At 39.6% G+C, this 17,913-nt stretch overlaps 1 protein-coding gene across 1 annotated transcript in view; it reads right to left on the bottom strand.

Moving 5' to 3' along the window:
• Positions 1 to 17,692, bottom strand: part of CPE (carboxypeptidase E) — a 109,133-nt gene extending 91,441 nt beyond the window's left edge. The window contains exon 1 of the mRNA XM_019926715.2: positions 17,204 to 17,692. Coding sequence (XP_019782274.1) covers positions 17,204 to 17,507 — 304 coding nt within the window. The 5' untranslated portion in view covers positions 17,508 to 17,692. The remainder of the gene's footprint in view (positions 1 to 17,203) is intronic.
• Positions 17,693 to 17,913: the final 221 nt, after the last annotated feature.

Below are 17,913 nucleotides of genomic sequence, written 5' to 3'. Positions count from 1 at the left end.
TATCCCACTGTCACCACCCTCTTCTAAGTCCTCATCAAATTATGCCACTATTATTTCAACAGCCTCCTGGCCCTCTTCCCTGTCCCAACTTTTAATACATCTGGCTTGATAATAAAATAACTAAGTTTAGTAAAACACCACTTTTCATAGAGCCACCCCTATACTTAAAAGCTTACGGATGCCCCTATTATCCACCATCGTCTCTAAGCTTCTTTGTCCAGCTTTCAGGGTCTCACATACTGTGGTAACACTCAGTCTTTTCAAAAATATTTTGTGTTCCCGCAACCATGGACCCTCCTCCACTCAGATAGGTAGGTGTTCTACATTTCATCAAGGTGGGATATATGGTAAGACAATAAGGTTTGGGGAATAATAACAGTCCCCATTATTTACTAAAGATTATCATGTGCCATGAACGACATAAAGCACATTACATGTGCTATCTCATTCTCTCCCTACATAAATGTGTGTGTGAGAGGTTTCCTGATTTTACAGAATGAACGTTGAGCCACATAGAGATTAAATATCTTCTTCAAGGTTTCTAAGCAACTAAATGGCACAGCTGGCAACCTATGTCTGTCTTACTCCAACACTCAAATTCTTGCCCACGTGTTGAATTTCACTTACAGCGAAACTGTCCACTGGGCAGATGAATATGCAAATCTGAAATTCAAGAAGAGAAACTAGAGTGATATTTTGCAGTTATTGTCTTATGGTTAGCTGTACCTATCTCTAAGAATGAGCTTGTCCACAGAGAGGGAGTATAATAAAAAGAGAAAAAACAGGAACAGAATTCTGAGCAAAAGGGGAGCTCGGAAAATACTGAGAAGATGTGAGGAGAACCAGGAGACTTACCCAGCACAAGTCAGAGAAAAGGAATTTCAAGTCACAGTTAAGGAGCACGATCAACCCACAAAGCAAAAAAAATTAAGTAAGGTCAAGTAAGGTCAAGATTGAAAACCGCTCACTGGAATTGTTGGTTAAGAGCTAGGGTGACTCAGAACTTATCATCCAAACCTGAACAGTTTTCAAAGTGAAAGAGGGCTCTATTAGCAAATATCCCAGGACCATGGAAAATTGTCCCGTGCAAACCAGGACACATGGACACCCTGTAAAGAGGTCACCTGTGCCCTTCATACAAACAGTTTCAATAGAGAGATGCAGTGCAAGACACACTGCTGTGCGTTCAGAATGAAATGTGCGATGAAGAGGTAGAGAGAGAGAGACTAGTCTTTCAAGAACTTTGGTTTGATTGATGGGTAACAAAAAGGTTACTGTTGGAGGGGAATCCACCCCCCACTTCCTCCTTCTTCCTTTGTCTGGCTCCTTCCTCTCAACTCTACTGAAACTGCTTCCCCAAATGGCACCAGTGATTTCCAACCAGCTCAGGCAGAGAATAAGTGTCCTCTGCTTCAACCACTTCCACAGCATCTGCATTGTCCTACGCCGCTAGCCCTTGAAACTCTCTCTTGCCGTGATTTTGAGGCACTGAATTTTATCAATTGTCCCTATCTCTCTGACTACTCTCTGCTCTCATCTACCTCTCCTAACCTTAAAATCATCAATAGATCCTAAGTTTCTGCCCTGAGACACCTTCTCTCTTTTGTTTATTCTCTCTCCCTCGTGGTCTCATCCACTATCACCACTTTCACCTTCACCAGTCACACAAATGAGTCTGAAATCTTTTCCTCTGTCCTCAAAACTTTCTCCTAAAATGAAGATCCTCATTTCAAACGAAGGACCATACATCTCTCTCCAGTAGTTGGTCCACAACACATCACCAAACCTGTCAAAACCGCACATTACCTTCTTTGTAAACCAGCGATCTGTACGTTTTCTTTTCTACAAATTGCCACACAGATGACATCTAAACCCTCAGCCTGGTAGTCAAGGTATGGTTAGAGCCTACCTGTTAAGACTTTGCTTCTACTACACATGCAGTAAGCTCTAGACACAAAGTGTTCTGTCAGTATTCACTGCACATTATGTGGGAATCCACTCTTAGAGAGGTGGGGGTTATAACTTTAATGAATGCTACTGCTTCTTCTAGAATTCTCCCTTCATCTTACACTGGCTAAGATTCTGGCCAATCAGGCCCCACTTCTTCCACAGGGACTTCTTGGTATCCTTACTGAATGTCCCACGTCATTCTGTAATCTCAAACTCAACTTTGTATTTCTGTGGCACTGCAAGTCCTTAAGACATATTCTGTCTTGATTATCATAACATGTACATAACATGTACATTATCCTCCCTACTATTTTGGAAGCTCCTTAAAATTAGGGTATGTCTCTTAATAGACACACAACAGCTATTTATTATTTAGAATGGATAGTTGTCATTTGTGTAACAGATGCACTTGACATCTTTTCATTCCTTACTTGAAAATCCATTATGTTTATCACCCTCAAATACAAAAGAAAAACTGACTATTCATGCTCTGACATATTAAGCATCCTTAGTAATCATTATTTTGGAAAATATATCTCTAACTATATAGTTTATGGACATGCAATGTGAGAGAACATTTTATTGAATGGGTCCATTTTCAGGTACATCAAAAATAATGTGACCACGTAAAGGTGTATATTTAAACAATTAAATTTGTATAACATAAGCAAGCTCAAAAGTAAAGCCCTTTAATTCCTAGTGTCATAGCCTAGAGTTATGAATTACTAATTGGCTATAATAGGCAGTGATTGGAAGTAGAACTTCTTAGTCACTGACTAGTTAAAACAATGAACGCCAGCAAAACCTATTTTTAACACCTCAGTGTGTGTCACCCGGTATTCTTTGTCCAACAGAACTGTACCTTTAAATACGGCTAATGCCAGATGGTCTCCTCAATAACAAAACAGCAGGAGGCAACATATTAATGCTACTCAACAAGCAAGTCTGCAGACACTCAACCAATGAAATTAGTCTTCAGTTGCTAAGCCTTTCTGTCACCATGGCAACACCTAGTTCAGAAAAAATATTGGATTTTCAAGATAAATGGGCCACCCGTCTTAAAACTCCAGTATCCTCCAAGCTTATGATCAGATACTTCAGCTAAAAGAACTGCCTAGATCTTCTCACTCATCTCAAATCAGGTCGACCTATGAAAAGCCATTTGCCTTTCCATTTAAAAATATTTATGTACATTCAGTTTCTAACTTTATTGACTTCCTAGATAAACACACTCCATTTAAAGGGGTGTGTGTATGTGCATATACTTGCAGGCTAACAGTTCTAAATATAATGACAAATGTTACTGTCTTAGAAATTTTTCACCGGTACATACTCTTATCAGTCTGTTATTATATCTGATTCAAGAGAATAATCAAAAAAATAAATAATGTGGAAAGACCAGAATGACATTCCTATTGTTACCTAAGATACCTAATATGAATGTTCAAAGTAACAATTAAATCTTACTTTTAATACAGCCTCATTTTTAAGTTGAAATGATAATTTTCCCCAAGGGAGATGACCTTGTTTTACCTCATGAAAATGCAGGGTATCTGAAATAATGTTTGGAAATATACTGTAGAATCAAGATATGATGGGGGGTGTGTGGAAAGGAGGCTTACTTTGGAAGCAAGGAGACAGGGTATCTTAGAACATGGCAGCAGCTTCCACTCAAATCACATGGTAAGAAGAATTCTCCAAAAAGGAAAGGAGAAAGGCAAGAAGAAAGGAGACAGTTCAGAAGAAGGAAAGGGGATGAAGCAAATGGTATCTAATGCACTGATTTTTTGTATTTATTTAACAATGTAGCTATATATAAATATATTTTTCGTATCTTGGTTTTGCCACTTATAAGCCCATGATCTCTCAGGTAAGGGAACAAATCACTTATCTCTCTGTGCTTCAGCTTCCTACTTTATAGAATGGGGTTAATAATAGTATCAACTCCATAGGGGTTGAGGATTAGATGAGTTAAACCTTTAAACAGTACTTGACATATACTAAGCATTATTTAAGTATGAGGGAGAAAAAGTATACGCGTTTTATTTTCACAACATTTAAATACGCTTGTTTTTAGCCTTTCTATTTCATCGTTAAACTTTATTTTCTACCTTACTTATACTTTTGTGTGTGTGTGTGTGTGTGTGTATGTGTGTGTGTGTTGGGGCTTCGTCTCTGTACGAGGGCTTTCTCTAGTTGCGGCGAGCGGGGGCCCCTCTTCATCGCGGTGTGCGGGCCTCTCACTATCGCGGCCTCTCTTGTTGCAGAGCGCAGGCTCCAGACGCGCAGGCTCAGTAGTTGCGGCTCACGGGCCTAGTAGCTCCGCAGCATGTGGGATCTTCCCAGACCAGGACTCGAATCCGTGTCCCCTGCATTGGCAGGCAGATTCTCAACCACTGAGCCACCAGGGAAGCCCCTGAACAATAATTTAAGGAGGCACTTTATTCCAGGTATAGTTCCTATACATATTTATTCTTTTAATATAGGCTGCTTGTTAGATATGTAATGTATCAATAATTCTTATACCATAGTAATGTTTTATAAAGGATTCACAAATATGGAAAGAAAGTTCTTTAAGAAACTGGATGCTGACTGTTGGTGTGGAAAAATTCGGAACAAATACGTAATCCTCTTTAGCACAAATAACTTTTTTAACATTAATATTTAATGCAGACACATGAACAGGTCAACATGAGCACTATTTTCCTGAAAGGAAACCTCACCCAATTTAAGTTATTTATACTCCATGCCCCTAATCTCCAACATAAAATTCATTCTGCTTGGCGCACACGAACCTCGAATTGGCTTACAAACCATAACCTAAAGGCTCTCTCCCAGTGTTTACATTCTCCTGGGATCAGGATTCCAATTTGGAATACACAACTCAGGAATGTGGGATTTCACTGTAAATGGTCAGTGAGATGGGGGATGTCTGGCTGACATTCCAAAAAAATTGCCTTTATGTCTTCTAGAAAGCACTATAGTATAGTATATATCTGATCTTTATTAATAAGGTTAATAAGTTCTTGTTTTATAACTTCTGTGTAACTGTCCTTCCTTGGACAACCTCTGGTTTTGCCAATCTTGAAGCAAGATTAAGTACTTCATCCCATCTCCCAAAGCAATCTACCACACAAAGCATCACAGAGCATAGAAGATTCTGTGACGTCACCATTCAACATGTCTGTTAACCCCAAAGTTCTTGTAAGCCACCAGCCATTAAGTCTTTTTCTCCCTCTCTGACTCTCCACCCAGTCTCTGAAAATATGCCTCTTCTTTTTATTCAATATTTTTATGTATTTAAACTGAGTAAGTTTAGCCCATTCCTGAGCCCTGAAGGCCCAGACCTCAAAAGAGTTCATCAGAACAGTCTTTCAACAAAAGCTTGTTTCTTCCTTGAGAGAGGATTCTACTGCCAAGAAAAATAATATTTCCTGTATATATTTACAGTATACTAAAGTGATTTACTTCAATCCTTTCTGGATTTTTTTGCCACTCAACATAGTCTCCCGCCACCCAGGCCCGGTCCCTCCACCTGGAAACACCCATACCCATTACAGCACATAGGTCAGGAAACTGCTCTAAGAAATTGAAAACACACTGATAAGTTACATTCCTGTACACTCCCTCAGACTTCAGTCCACGTAAATAATTCATGACCCTCAAGGGCCACAGAAGTTATGTTTATCCCCCATCTGTATACATTGCTGTGAGGAATATTCTGAAAGGAATATTCTGAAAAGAATGCCCAACTTCCTGTATCAGGGAATGGGTTCTAGCCTCCTCCGAGGCTACACAAGCTCAAGCAGGTTGTTTAAAATCTCTCTGAAACTCAATTTATTCATCTATAAAAGTGTTCCTTCCAGCTAGGAAAAAAAACTATAATTCAATGTTCACAGTTCTATGTAACATTAATGAAAACTGGGCTTAACACAAGGAGTGATTCAAAATAAATTTACCCTAATCAAAAATGTATAGTTGGAAATTTTAAATAATAAACATTTCTGCATAGTGAATTTTTCTCCCAAAAGCATCCAACAAACTACATGGTCATATATAAGTGTTAGACAAGAGCAGCTAGATGAATGCTCTGGAGTGGCTGCAGGGCATGGATGCAGCTATGGGCTGCATCCTCCTTCAATAACTCAGACTATAGCACTTTCTTACTGTGGTTCTTATTTTTGTTAAATACAGTTTTTGAAATGCATAATCAAAACAGAACATGAATTGAGCAGTATATAACTGCTGGAAATTGGCCTAATAAAATCAAAATTACTTGACATCTTTTTACTCCATGCCTTCAAGAGAGTGTTCAATAACAGCTACCTAGAGGGGAAAAGGAATTGTAATCAATTATTGCCTATTACAATATAATATACATTATATGCTTCATATCATTATATTTATATTATATATAGCCATATCATTTTATATATATATATATATATATATATATATATATATCATAATCTCCATCCCAAATAGTTTTACTCTCATGATGAGGGAAATCAACCCTAAAGGACAACACTCTAAAAACTATATTCTCTCTAACAAGGTGGAAATTTCACATGTTAATGGAATGTAATTATCTGTCACAATACTTACTGAATATTGGTATGTCACCGCTATGGGGGATAGTGGAGAAAAGGACTCAAGAAGCGTGAATGATCTTACACTGGCATAGAATGAAGTCCTCTCTTCTACTTTCCAGATGTGGTTCATCCTTTAAGACCTGCTCAAGTCCCCGCCTCCTTCTGAAAGCCCTCCTTTGATGATCTCTCTCAACTTCCTGTGGAAATTGAATTAATATCTTCATCTTAAGTACTCTGTAAAATACTGTTGTTTGTTGCTCCTTTTGTAAGTATCTCTTCAATTTGCAAAATGTCACTAATATAGCAGGTACTTGGCAACTCTTGTGAAGTACATTCGAACTACAAATATAATAACACACACAGTAATGAAAGATGTACTTCGTTCTGACCTGCAGTACTCAAAAGAGTTTGATTTCTAAACGTGAACTGATTTAAAAGCATTTCTATCTGGTGTTTCCAAATGTCTAGTGAATGAATGACTTTAGTTTTCTTGGTGATTTGTCCAATTAGGGTGATTTATACCTGCAAGTTGTTAGTAGGGTCTAAAAATAATAAAGTGTTACTACCTTGGTCTGGGAACTGAGGACATCATGGAAAATGTGGTATGGGCTATAAAGGAGAGCCTTCTTGGCCTCTTGGAAATGCTGGTAGGTGTATGAATGTTTTGCTTATGCTACTGTCTTTACAGAGGCTATAAAACATTTTACCTTTATTCTATAAGTTTGGGGAAAATACCAGCCAGTCTCACCCTCTGTACGTTCATTTCAGAAACACATTCTCATTCATTCCCTCTCCCTGTGCACACAGGTCATAGAATTACCGCTGCCAGCGATTCAGCTTCAATGTTAAAATAACAACAGCAACAATACAAGTTTTAAAACTATTCAGGAAAAATGCTTGATGTTCCTAAAAGTTACATGTCACTTTTTAAAATACAGTTTGTGCAAACTGAAGTAGAGTCCAAAGAGAAGGGGAAATGGTTTATTAGAATACCAGGTGCCCCCAACTCCCATCTATCCAGGAATTTGAATCAACTATGAAAAGCACACCAAAAAATCTAGAAATAATGGAAAAGAGGTCTCAAAAATATTAAAAACACTTATCACATAGTTCATGGCTTTTACCACTCGTGCAAGGCTTAGCATTGTCCTCAACATACAGCCCCCCATGTAGACACTGAAGTGAAATTAATATACTCTGTCAACGAAGTTTCTCCAGGCCAGTCCACAGGTACCAGTGAAGAGCAAATGAGGCACTAATGTAGGTTTCAGAGATACAGTAAGATTGTGTATAACTCACATATATGAACCAATCCCCTGTAGATAATGAGGGATGACTACACAGACTTAACCAAAATGTGCATATTTTAAGACTCACAAGATTTTCCAAAACATAAATAACAGCATAATAACACCAAAAATATCAGTACCATAAATTTATGTACCTTTTCAGAGGGAATTAAGATCATTGTGACAAGATCTTTAAAAAACAAGAAAATCCACATTTCTAATTTTTCTTTTAAATACTTTTCAACAATAGGCAGACTCTTCCTGCATCTTTAAGTCCCCATAAAGGTAAATATTATCTAATTCCTCACCTGTGATAGGTATGAAAAAGCTGTTCATTTAGGACTAAACGAGGTTGTTTATGGGGAACCATCGAGTAAATGGCTGACAAATGAGCCAACACATGTCCCAGTGGGTTCATGACCCACATTTATCAGATGAAAGCCTCCCAGCTGACACCCAGACAATGACCCTTTCTTATTCTAATACCCACAGAAGAGGGGGAAGCAGAGGGGTATGGGGGAGAAGAACAGGCAGGGCCACATCCATCTGTTAGGGTCTCCAAACCCGCCTCGGTGGGTACCCAGTCAGAATCCTCGTGAAAGTAAAGGCAAATGTGGCCAAATATTTAAAATCCTGGTGGAATATCTGACCATACTTAAAGAAGGCAACAAGAGCCCAAGAAAACTTTCTGAAAGAAAAAAACTTTTGAGAAATGATTTTTTCCATATAAGCCACTTAGATAAAAGAGAAAATTCTTCAATTCCTGATAAAAGCTATAGGAAGAAGTAAAAACAATTAAATTGAAGGGTATTTTATAGATGCAAGTGAAATTTAAAATACTGTAAAATGACGGCTCCACTCATGATTATCCTGCTGTCATCAAGAACTAGACAAAACCTACATGTCTATACAGTATTTCAGTCCATGTATCAATATAGCATTAGTCACTATACAGCTATAAAATATTCACATGAGAAATATCTACCTATATTTTGTATTGCTTTAACATCTTCCAAAAACCGAATTTGACTCCAGAAAATACATTTAACAAGCAATTTCTCTACATATATTTTGCTGTATAGGTTCTGCTGATTACGTAGAGTTAGTGCTGTTTCCAAAAGTACATTAACTTAATTCCCATGATGCTGATTATGTGCAGAATCTGGCCTGATATTTACTGAGTTCCCACAATGAATAACACTGGTTTTCTCCAATAAAATTTTTAAAAATTATGCTGAACAATGTCACGACTTAAGACAAATAGAACTATTTCAATAGATCTGTTGTACTTTAAAATCAGATGTCCGACACCACACCTAAAACACAAAAAGGGCAAAAAAACATTTTATTTTGCAAATGTCTAACATTCCCAGTAGTTTCACCTACAGATACTGTCTTTATATCTGCTACATCAAGAATAGTACAGGGAACTATTTGACCCTTGCATCTATATGCAGCATATATTTTGTAGAATCAAGGGATATGTCCACTGGTTATAAAACACGTCAGTTAAGCTCAACATGCGAAAGAGTGAATCCAAGACCAGTACCCAAATACACATTTCAATATGCAAAGGAACTGCTTAAAAGGGTGACCGGCAGATAGAGTAAAATAGCATATACAGAGTGGGCATTTGTTAACTATTCCCTAAATTAAATTGACAGTACTAGCTATATAGACAAAAGCCTACAGCTTCTTTTCCTCTTGGAAAGTCAATTTTAGCTTAGAATGATACACAGCAATTTTTATAAAGGTTATGAGAAAAGGTTGTTTTAAAAATTACCCCTTGGCTAGGAAAATAAAAATAACAGTACAGAGGACATTGGTCAGGGATGTGATGGTCCAACCTGTATATTCAAGTTTTCCTACCCTGAACTCATGGTCAAAGCTTATGATTTGTACAAGTTGCTGAACTGAGCTCTAGAAACAAGATATTTCTTGGGGAAAAATTACAGAATGGCAGTGAAGGAAGATTTTCTGGTTTTGAATACTTTAGGCTATGCAGGAAGGGAAATTGTGTAGGCCCATTCTGGTGGCATCACTTTGGGATCTGAACATCTGAGTAGCTGCCTGCATGTGCAAATACATGAGATAATTGTTGCTTTTCCCAATTACCTTGACATGAATCACCACAGCAAGGGATTTTTTTAGAACCTGGATTTAAGTTAAAGGTCCCATTTAAAAAATAAGTAATCTGTATCCACTTTTTAAATAAACAGCTTCTGTTTGAACTCAAACAGCTTTAAAGTGAATGGCATTATTATTATTGAACTATGATGCTCAGAGTGATTTCATAGTAAACAGATTTCTATTAAAAAAACAAAATATTTACCAGTAGTAGAAAGTTGTTTCAGGGTTTATTATCATAATTAACTTATTTATTTTTGTTTAAGAATCAACTTTGTAATTCTCTACACGAGCCACCCTAAAAGTTACTACGTAGGGACAGTTAAAGTTGTAGGTAAAGCATTGGAACATAGTAAGAGGTACTGGCAACACAGTCTCTTCTCTGAGGCCACATTGTATTAGAAAGAGCTGGCTGCTGGAAGGCCTACAAAACACCACATCCTGAATTTCAAAAGAAACATTTGCAGAGCAATGGACTGGCAGCAATTCCTGTAATTAATGAGATGGGAAGGAAAGAGCAAATTTAAACATGTCTCAAATTTGAGCTCATTTGACCCATCAGCTAACTTTCAGATAAATCTCCTCTTCAGCATTTTCAAGTCCATGATTTGAATGCCATTTTCATGAGGGAAGGAAAGTTAAAACCTGGAGATGTATGGCTTCTATGTGTAAAACAGCCATACTAAGGAATCAGAATAGATATCTTAAAAGCCAAAAATTTTACTAAGTGAATTTTTACTAATTATCTTCAGAACTTTTATTTAACGCTTAAAAAGCAGCTTAACTTTCTATCAATAAAATGTCTCAAGAGGAAAGAGACCAAGAGGAAACGAGCCTCAAACTACTTCACTTACAATAAACACACTCGAAAAGACGTGCAGTAGATGGATTTCTCCATTATGCAAAACCGGATGCATCACAACAAAATACAAGTGTTCACATAAGGAAAATACCATTTCTATCCTTTCTTGATATCATGCTTCTGGCTTGCTAACATGTATTAACTCAACACCGAACTTCAACACAGCTTTGTTTTGTGATGCCCATTCTTGCCTGTTTGAGAAATTTCAATTATTCCACAAACATTCACTGAGTGGCTGCTATGTCCTAAGCATAGAACTAGACATTTGGGATAAAGAAATGTGCAAAATACAACTCCTGACCACAAGGATCTCACAGCTTACTGGGGGAACACGTATACCAACAACAGAAAATGCCATAATAGAGATAATAATAATTGTTGACATACTTACTTAAGAGCTTTACATTTACTACTTCATTTAATCATCACATTATTGTCATTTTGTAGGTGACGAATCTGGGGCTTTGAGAGAAGTTAAGTGACTTGCCCAAGAACATTTAGTTTAAAATAGGAAGCCCTGATCTAAACTCAGGTCCCCTGACATTGAAGCATATACTGTAAACCTTGATGCTACCTCACCTCTCTTCGAAGAACTGTGGAAACACAAAGAAAAGACCCCAGTAGGGGTAAGAAAATTAGGGAGGGGTGAGAAAGGAGGTTTCGAAGATCTTTCACTTACACTGAGTCAGTAAAGGAATAAAGTAGTCAGGACCTGAGCAGTTTTATTATAAATTCTTCAGAAAAATAAGTTAGTTTGCCAAAGTAAATGCTGGAATTGCCCTAGATTTGTTTAGCTACCTGAAGATATAGTTCATCAAATAACGATGAACACTTACACTGTTTCCATTGAATGAAGCAAAATAAGATGTCAAGCTGAAGCAAAGCAGGAATGTCCTACATTTTAAAAATCGATAGAAGACAAACGTTTGTGAACAAGGAAACACTGACGATGAGAGGGTAGAAGTCCATCAGGGCTGCCTGCCGGGCTTGTGCAGATGGGCTTCCACTGGAACACGTAAGCATCCAAGGTCTCCTGTGATGACACACCAAGGAGGCCCCCTCCCAATGATGAAAGCTGATGGAGCACACTCCAGACCAACTTCCAGTTGGGAAGAAACATTTTAACAAATTACCCCATGTTCTTAATAACCAGATGAAAGCAACTGCATTAAATTCTTTTCTATACTACTTTGGCCTCACAGCAGCCCTGTGAGGTTTGAGTTTTTAAAGTATTCCTATTTTATAGACAAGAAAAGGAGGTACACAGAAGTTAAAAGCATGAAGCTACGTAACAATAAAACAATGGTAATGCATTTGTCACTTTAATCTTTCCAATCGAAAGCATCTGTCCTATGCCTCGTTGCCTCAAAAATCATGTTCTCAATTCAATAAGCATAACTTAAGAGCTTACTCTACATAAATCAATAAGTCAGCTGTTTATGGGCAAAAAAAAATGGAAAACATATGCTCCCCACCCCTAAGGAACTCCCTATTTGAGTGTCTCTGCTACAGAATTACCAAATCAATCCTTGAAAATATGATAATGAATAATAATGAGCTAGTGCTGTGCTTCTCTAACTAGTGCAATACCAGGTACAAAATAAGCTCCTTGGGGGATAAAAGGGAGTTCCATGCTGAAAAAGATTGGAAAATACTGTACAGCAAACATCTAAGTTGGAGGTTTGAAACATACATTAGTATACTAAAGGCTCTGATAAGTCTTGCAATATATAAACCTGTTTATCTTTGTTTACTTAATCCTTCTCAAACCAAGCTGAACTAACGTTCCATCGAATACACTTTGGGGAAAGCTGGTTTATGTATCACCGCTTCTTACTGGAGCTGTTTTTGTATTTGTCAAAAATATCTTTCCCAAAGAACGGTAAAGGTGGGTATTGGAATATCCTCTGTGCTACACAATGAGGGAGATGCGGGCAGATGATTCCTTTGCCACATCTCAAATCAGTTTCCATAGAAAGACACTTTGTCTGAGTACAAGATATAATGTTAGGGGCCAGCTCAATTTCCTCTCTTCCTTTAGCCAATCACAAGTCAATCAAGTACATTATTTCTGGCAAGAGCTACATTGACTCACTTGGGTCTAAAAATAACTCTTGACCACATGTGGTATATCTAGATCCTTCTCCACAATCTAACGTCAATATTCACCAGTTATAAGGTGCTACTCAGCTGTAATCATTGCCCACTAGTTCACACTAATCTGGTATTAAAAGAGGCCATACGAAATAACCAAAACCCCACTTTTTTTTTTGAGTTGTATAGAAATTTTGCCAGCATTTAATGTTGCTCACAATATTTGGCAAATGCACACTGGCATTCATACACTTTAAATGTGAACATATTTGGGGAGGAACAAGTCCAAAATAATCATTCCAGCCTTTGAGAGAGGAAAATCTATGCCCTAAAGAATGTTTCTAAGATAACATTTTAGCTATAAATCAGATTTTCTCCCCAAGAGCCATCTTAAACTACACGTGAAAGAATTAGTGTTTTAAACAAACTAATCTTAACTCACGTTTAACCCTAGGAGGATTGGTCTGGGAATACAGATTCCATTGCTTAGTCATAAATTAAGAAAGGCTTCTTTTATGAGTACTGCAATAATTGCTATGCATGCCTAGGAGCGCATATATTTGGGTTTGAGAACATGAGTCCCTATGTGTAGAAACATTTTAAATGTATAAAATATAAGCAAGCAGAAAGAAAAATGGGAAACATGATCAGGCTTGGCAGTTATCACACCTCATGGGAACATACCCAAGAGCAGAGACTCAATCTTAGCCAATGCTCCATCCCAGCCCCACGTCTGGCGTCCAGATTCATGATGTGTGAGGAGATGAGACTGGGGCCAAGACCACGCGCAGTTCTTCTGAGAATGGCTGAGACCCACCACCCTCCTCCAGTAGATTTGTGCAGGCCTCCAAAGTGATCAAAATGAAAACTGAGACCCAACGTCCAGCTGGTCAGGAATCAAGCAGACAGAATAGGTATGGATATTCCTCCCTGACCAATTCCAAATAGAATTTTCTTTCCCTTTTGATGAATTCAAATGTGGAATATCTGAGAGAATTGATCACTTTCAGGAGATCGGTTCAAATTCAGCCCATGGCCTGGTACCAAACAAGTCCAATGATCACTTTTTCCCGCTCAGGAAGGGAGTTGGTGGGATCCAGGAACTCCCTCTGTCCATAATCTGCAAATCTAACCACATCAACTTCTACCACAGGGAAAGACTTGATGTATATATGTTGTTTTGTTTGGGGAGAGTTTTTCTATTATGATAAATACTTAGACGTTAGCTCTATTTTTTTAAAGTTCAGAAAAAGAATTTAGACTAAGAGGACTAACAAACCTGACACTTCTCTCTTGTTGGAGGATAAAATGAATACGGGCAACTTGATCAAAGTTTTAGTCAAGTAAATGAATTTGTTAAGCTAAATATTATTTCTGAATAGCATCATCAGAAACATTATTTTAACCTTCCCCAAAACACTTATAATGTGAAAACAGTGAAGACAGTTGCCCTCTTTCAAAAGCAGGGGCTCTGTTAAAACATACATCTGTATGAGCTACACTGGAATTGGTAAATTTCACTAATCTGTACATTTCCTGGCTTCTTGTCATCTATTCTTCAATAACCAAATGCCCTGACCTAACGTTCCCAGTCTCCTTTCTCTGGGCCCCCCACTCCCTTCTTGCAGCACTGACCACCTTTACACTGTCCTCCAACCTCCCAATTCTCAATCCCCGACAGGGCAAGGACCATCCTGTGTATCGCTGCACAGCCCACACAACTTGCCCCATCTACAGTGTGTGTGGATGGTTCAAAACACACTGATTGCATCCATTTCTATCTCAAGATAAGTATGGAAATTCCCTTCTCATTTCTTAAAATATTTTAATCTAAAAACGAATATGAAGGCCATTTAAGAATGGTGAATACTTACCTTCATTCAAAACTTCCCAAAAAGTTAATCCCCACAAGTGCTATCAAACTCATATACTGATCAGATCTCTGCATTCACTAATGTTAAAAACCAGACAATAGGCCCCAAATGGAGTCCCTTATGCTAAGTCCCACATCACCAAACTGAAACTTAATTACAGTTTTGGTTCTCCCAGAAATGGAATCTTAAACCAGTCAATCAGGAACCCTGTGATCAGCACAAGTGAGGTAATCAAGGACCCCTGCCATCCCCTAAAAGAAAGTAACCTTGTGATAACCAATCCATCTTTTGCCTAGTGTAACCTCCTTGTTCCTGCTCCCTTCTGCCTATAAAAGTCTTTCATTTTGTACAGATCTTAGAACACCTTTCTATCTGCTAGACTGAATGACATTTAATTCATGAATCACTGAATAAAGTCAATAAGATCTTTAAAATTTACCCAGTTGAATTTTTTTTTAACACTAGTTCCCTGAAGATTTCCAACCTGCTCATCTCCTCTAAAAAGGTGGTGGAGGGGGAAATCACCCTGTGGTTTTTTAGTGTTTGCTCATAATAGTTTACTTCAACCTTTAAAAATACAATGGGTAGACATTTTGTATTCTAAAGTAATACCATGAACTTAGTTTCCCTCATTTAACATGTAAACGTTTCTTTGTCCACCTTCTTAAAATGAATTTAATTGGTGTATTTTGTGTTTAAAAGGAATAAAACATTGAAGGCATTGTGTTACTCAGCAAATGACTGATTCATTTTTTCCCTAATGTGACCTGAGTGTCTGCTATGTGCCAGACCCGGCCTGGGTGCTGGAGATACAGCCCTACCTCATGGAGCCTGTAGTCTGAGAGGGATCTGCAGATCTTGACAGACTATACATTCCGGATATTTAAGCAAAAAAATTATGGTTTTCATTTTCAAAAGCATATCGCATTCTAACAATAATATCGCTTTACAATCTTGTTTCTAAACTTGAAGCAAGACAACAAAAAGTTAACATTCGCTTTCATATAATCTCTTTGAAGAGACAATTAACAAAATGTGAGGAGCAATCTACAACAGAATAACCAAAGGCTCTAATTAAGTAGGCAGGAGAATCACAAATATTTAGATTATCTTTATCTAAGCCTAGGATGTCTTGACTTTGATTATCTGAAATAACTGAAAATGAGTTGTCACATTTAAAATTTTTCTTTATCTTTAGATACAAACACGAAACTAATTTTCCAAATTTCCAATTCTACATGCTGAATCCTGCTAGAGAGCATTACTGAAAATGTTTTCTAGGATCTGATTTTAGGGTTTTGACTGCAAAATCACACATTTTTGTATACATTATTTGAAGATAAGAGATATTTCCCATTTGAAGATTTATTATTTATCAACCCATACTATTTCCATTTCAAGATCAAAGTGTCTCCATCGATCACCTATTTTCATCCCTTCTCAGTTTATAAATATCATTATAAAACTATCCTGGCGCTACATTGAGAATTGTTACCTGTTTTCTTGCTTTCTTTGTCATTAAAAACAAAAAAACAAGCATCCCATGCTAATGTCATTAGCCCAGATAACTTCAACAGTACCTTTATGATCATAAGATGTAAGACCAGGCCTTAAGAGTTATATCATTTCCAAAAAGCAATGAAAAAGAAGCACCAAGAACATTTTTTAAAATACCTCTTTATTAATACCAAATGCATAACATTTAACATAAGTTAAAACGTGCCCTAACACACTCAGGAGGAAGATGCATAAAATGGCCATACGGAAACATCTGTTGGAATAAAATCCTGGTCACAAACTACTCATCTCCAAGGGCTAGAGCAGAGAAAATGGAATATTCCTTTTTCCTTAGAAAAACTGTGTGCAGTTTCAAGATCCGAATGCCTGCCAGAGGCCACTTTCTCACCCTCTACCACCCAGTGTTGCCAAGGTCCTTAACATTCCCTGAGTATCCCAGCAGCCCGTGTACCTAATGCGCACATACAGGTAGAGGCGGGTACGTAGAGTCATCAGCACCAATAAACTGGAAATTAGGAAACAAATGATAATTGACTTTTCCTCATTTTCTCCAAGCTCCTGCCTTCTGCACCTTATCGTTCTACTCCTGTCTGCAAGGAAGGGCGACCTCCTTGCAGAGGCCTCGAAGTTATTCCCTGCGGTGTTCGGTACAGCGAAGTGGGGGTGACAGCGGGTTTGCAGGCGCGCAGATTTGCTCGCTGCGCTCCTACCTCCATCCGCCGCAGCCCCTCGGGCCTGTGCTCACCCAAGGGGGGCCTCGAGGTTGGGGAGGGCGGCTGGCCGAGACTAGGTGACGGCAATCCCCATCGCCATCCCTCCCTCCACGTCCCATCTTCCACCCCGGGTGCCCCTCTCCCTCCTCCCCCACCGCCAGCCCACCCAGCGCGGCGCCCTTACCCGGCTCGTGGACGCCGGGGCTGTCGGACAGCTCGAGCACCAGCAGCTCGCGGCCCTCGAAGCTGCGCCCCACCGTGTAGATCCTGCTGACCGCGGCGCACTGCAGCCACACGGACACCAACGCCTCGCGCAGCTCGGGGTAGCGGTGGTACTCGAAGGGGATGCCGTCCTCCTGAGGCCGCCGGCGCCGCCTCGCGCCCGCCGGGGGCCCTCGGGGCCCCCGGGCCTCGGCGCCCAGCAGCCACGCACAGGCCGCCAGCGCCCCGCACAGCGCCAGCAGCGCGCGGCCCCCTCGCCCGGCCATCGCGCCACGCGTCTCCCGTGCGGCCTCCTGTATGCCCGGCGCCTCGGGGCGCACAGCCCGCGGGTCCCCTTGCCTCGCCTCCCGGCGGCCTGGAGCAGGCAGCGGAGGGAAGACCCAAGCAGCGAGCGCGGAGCCTGAGCGGAGCGCAGGACGCACCGCCGCCGAGCGCGGGACGAAGGGGAGGTGGCGCGGAGCCGGGCGGGGCGCGCGGGCGCGCGGGCGGGGCGGGGCGGGGCGGTGCCGCGGGCCGGATTTGCGGATAACCGGGGGCAGCTGCACGATTTGCGGGCTCGGAGCTACGTCAGAGCCAAATGGCGCCGGAACGACCCATGTGGGATGACAGCTAAGGTTGGGTCTGGATATGTTGCTGTCATTGAGAGAGCCGTGATTACTGCCTATGGAAAAA

This window comes from Tursiops truncatus, chromosome 5 (genome assembly GCF_011762595.2).
Source record: "Tursiops truncatus isolate mTurTru1 chromosome 5, mTurTru1.mat.Y, whole genome shotgun sequence".
Lineage (NCBI taxonomy): Eukaryota > Metazoa > Chordata > Mammalia > Artiodactyla > Delphinidae > Tursiops > Tursiops truncatus.
The sequence above is the reverse complement of the archived record's forward strand: the minus strand, read 5'-3'. Positions and strand labels throughout refer to the sequence as shown.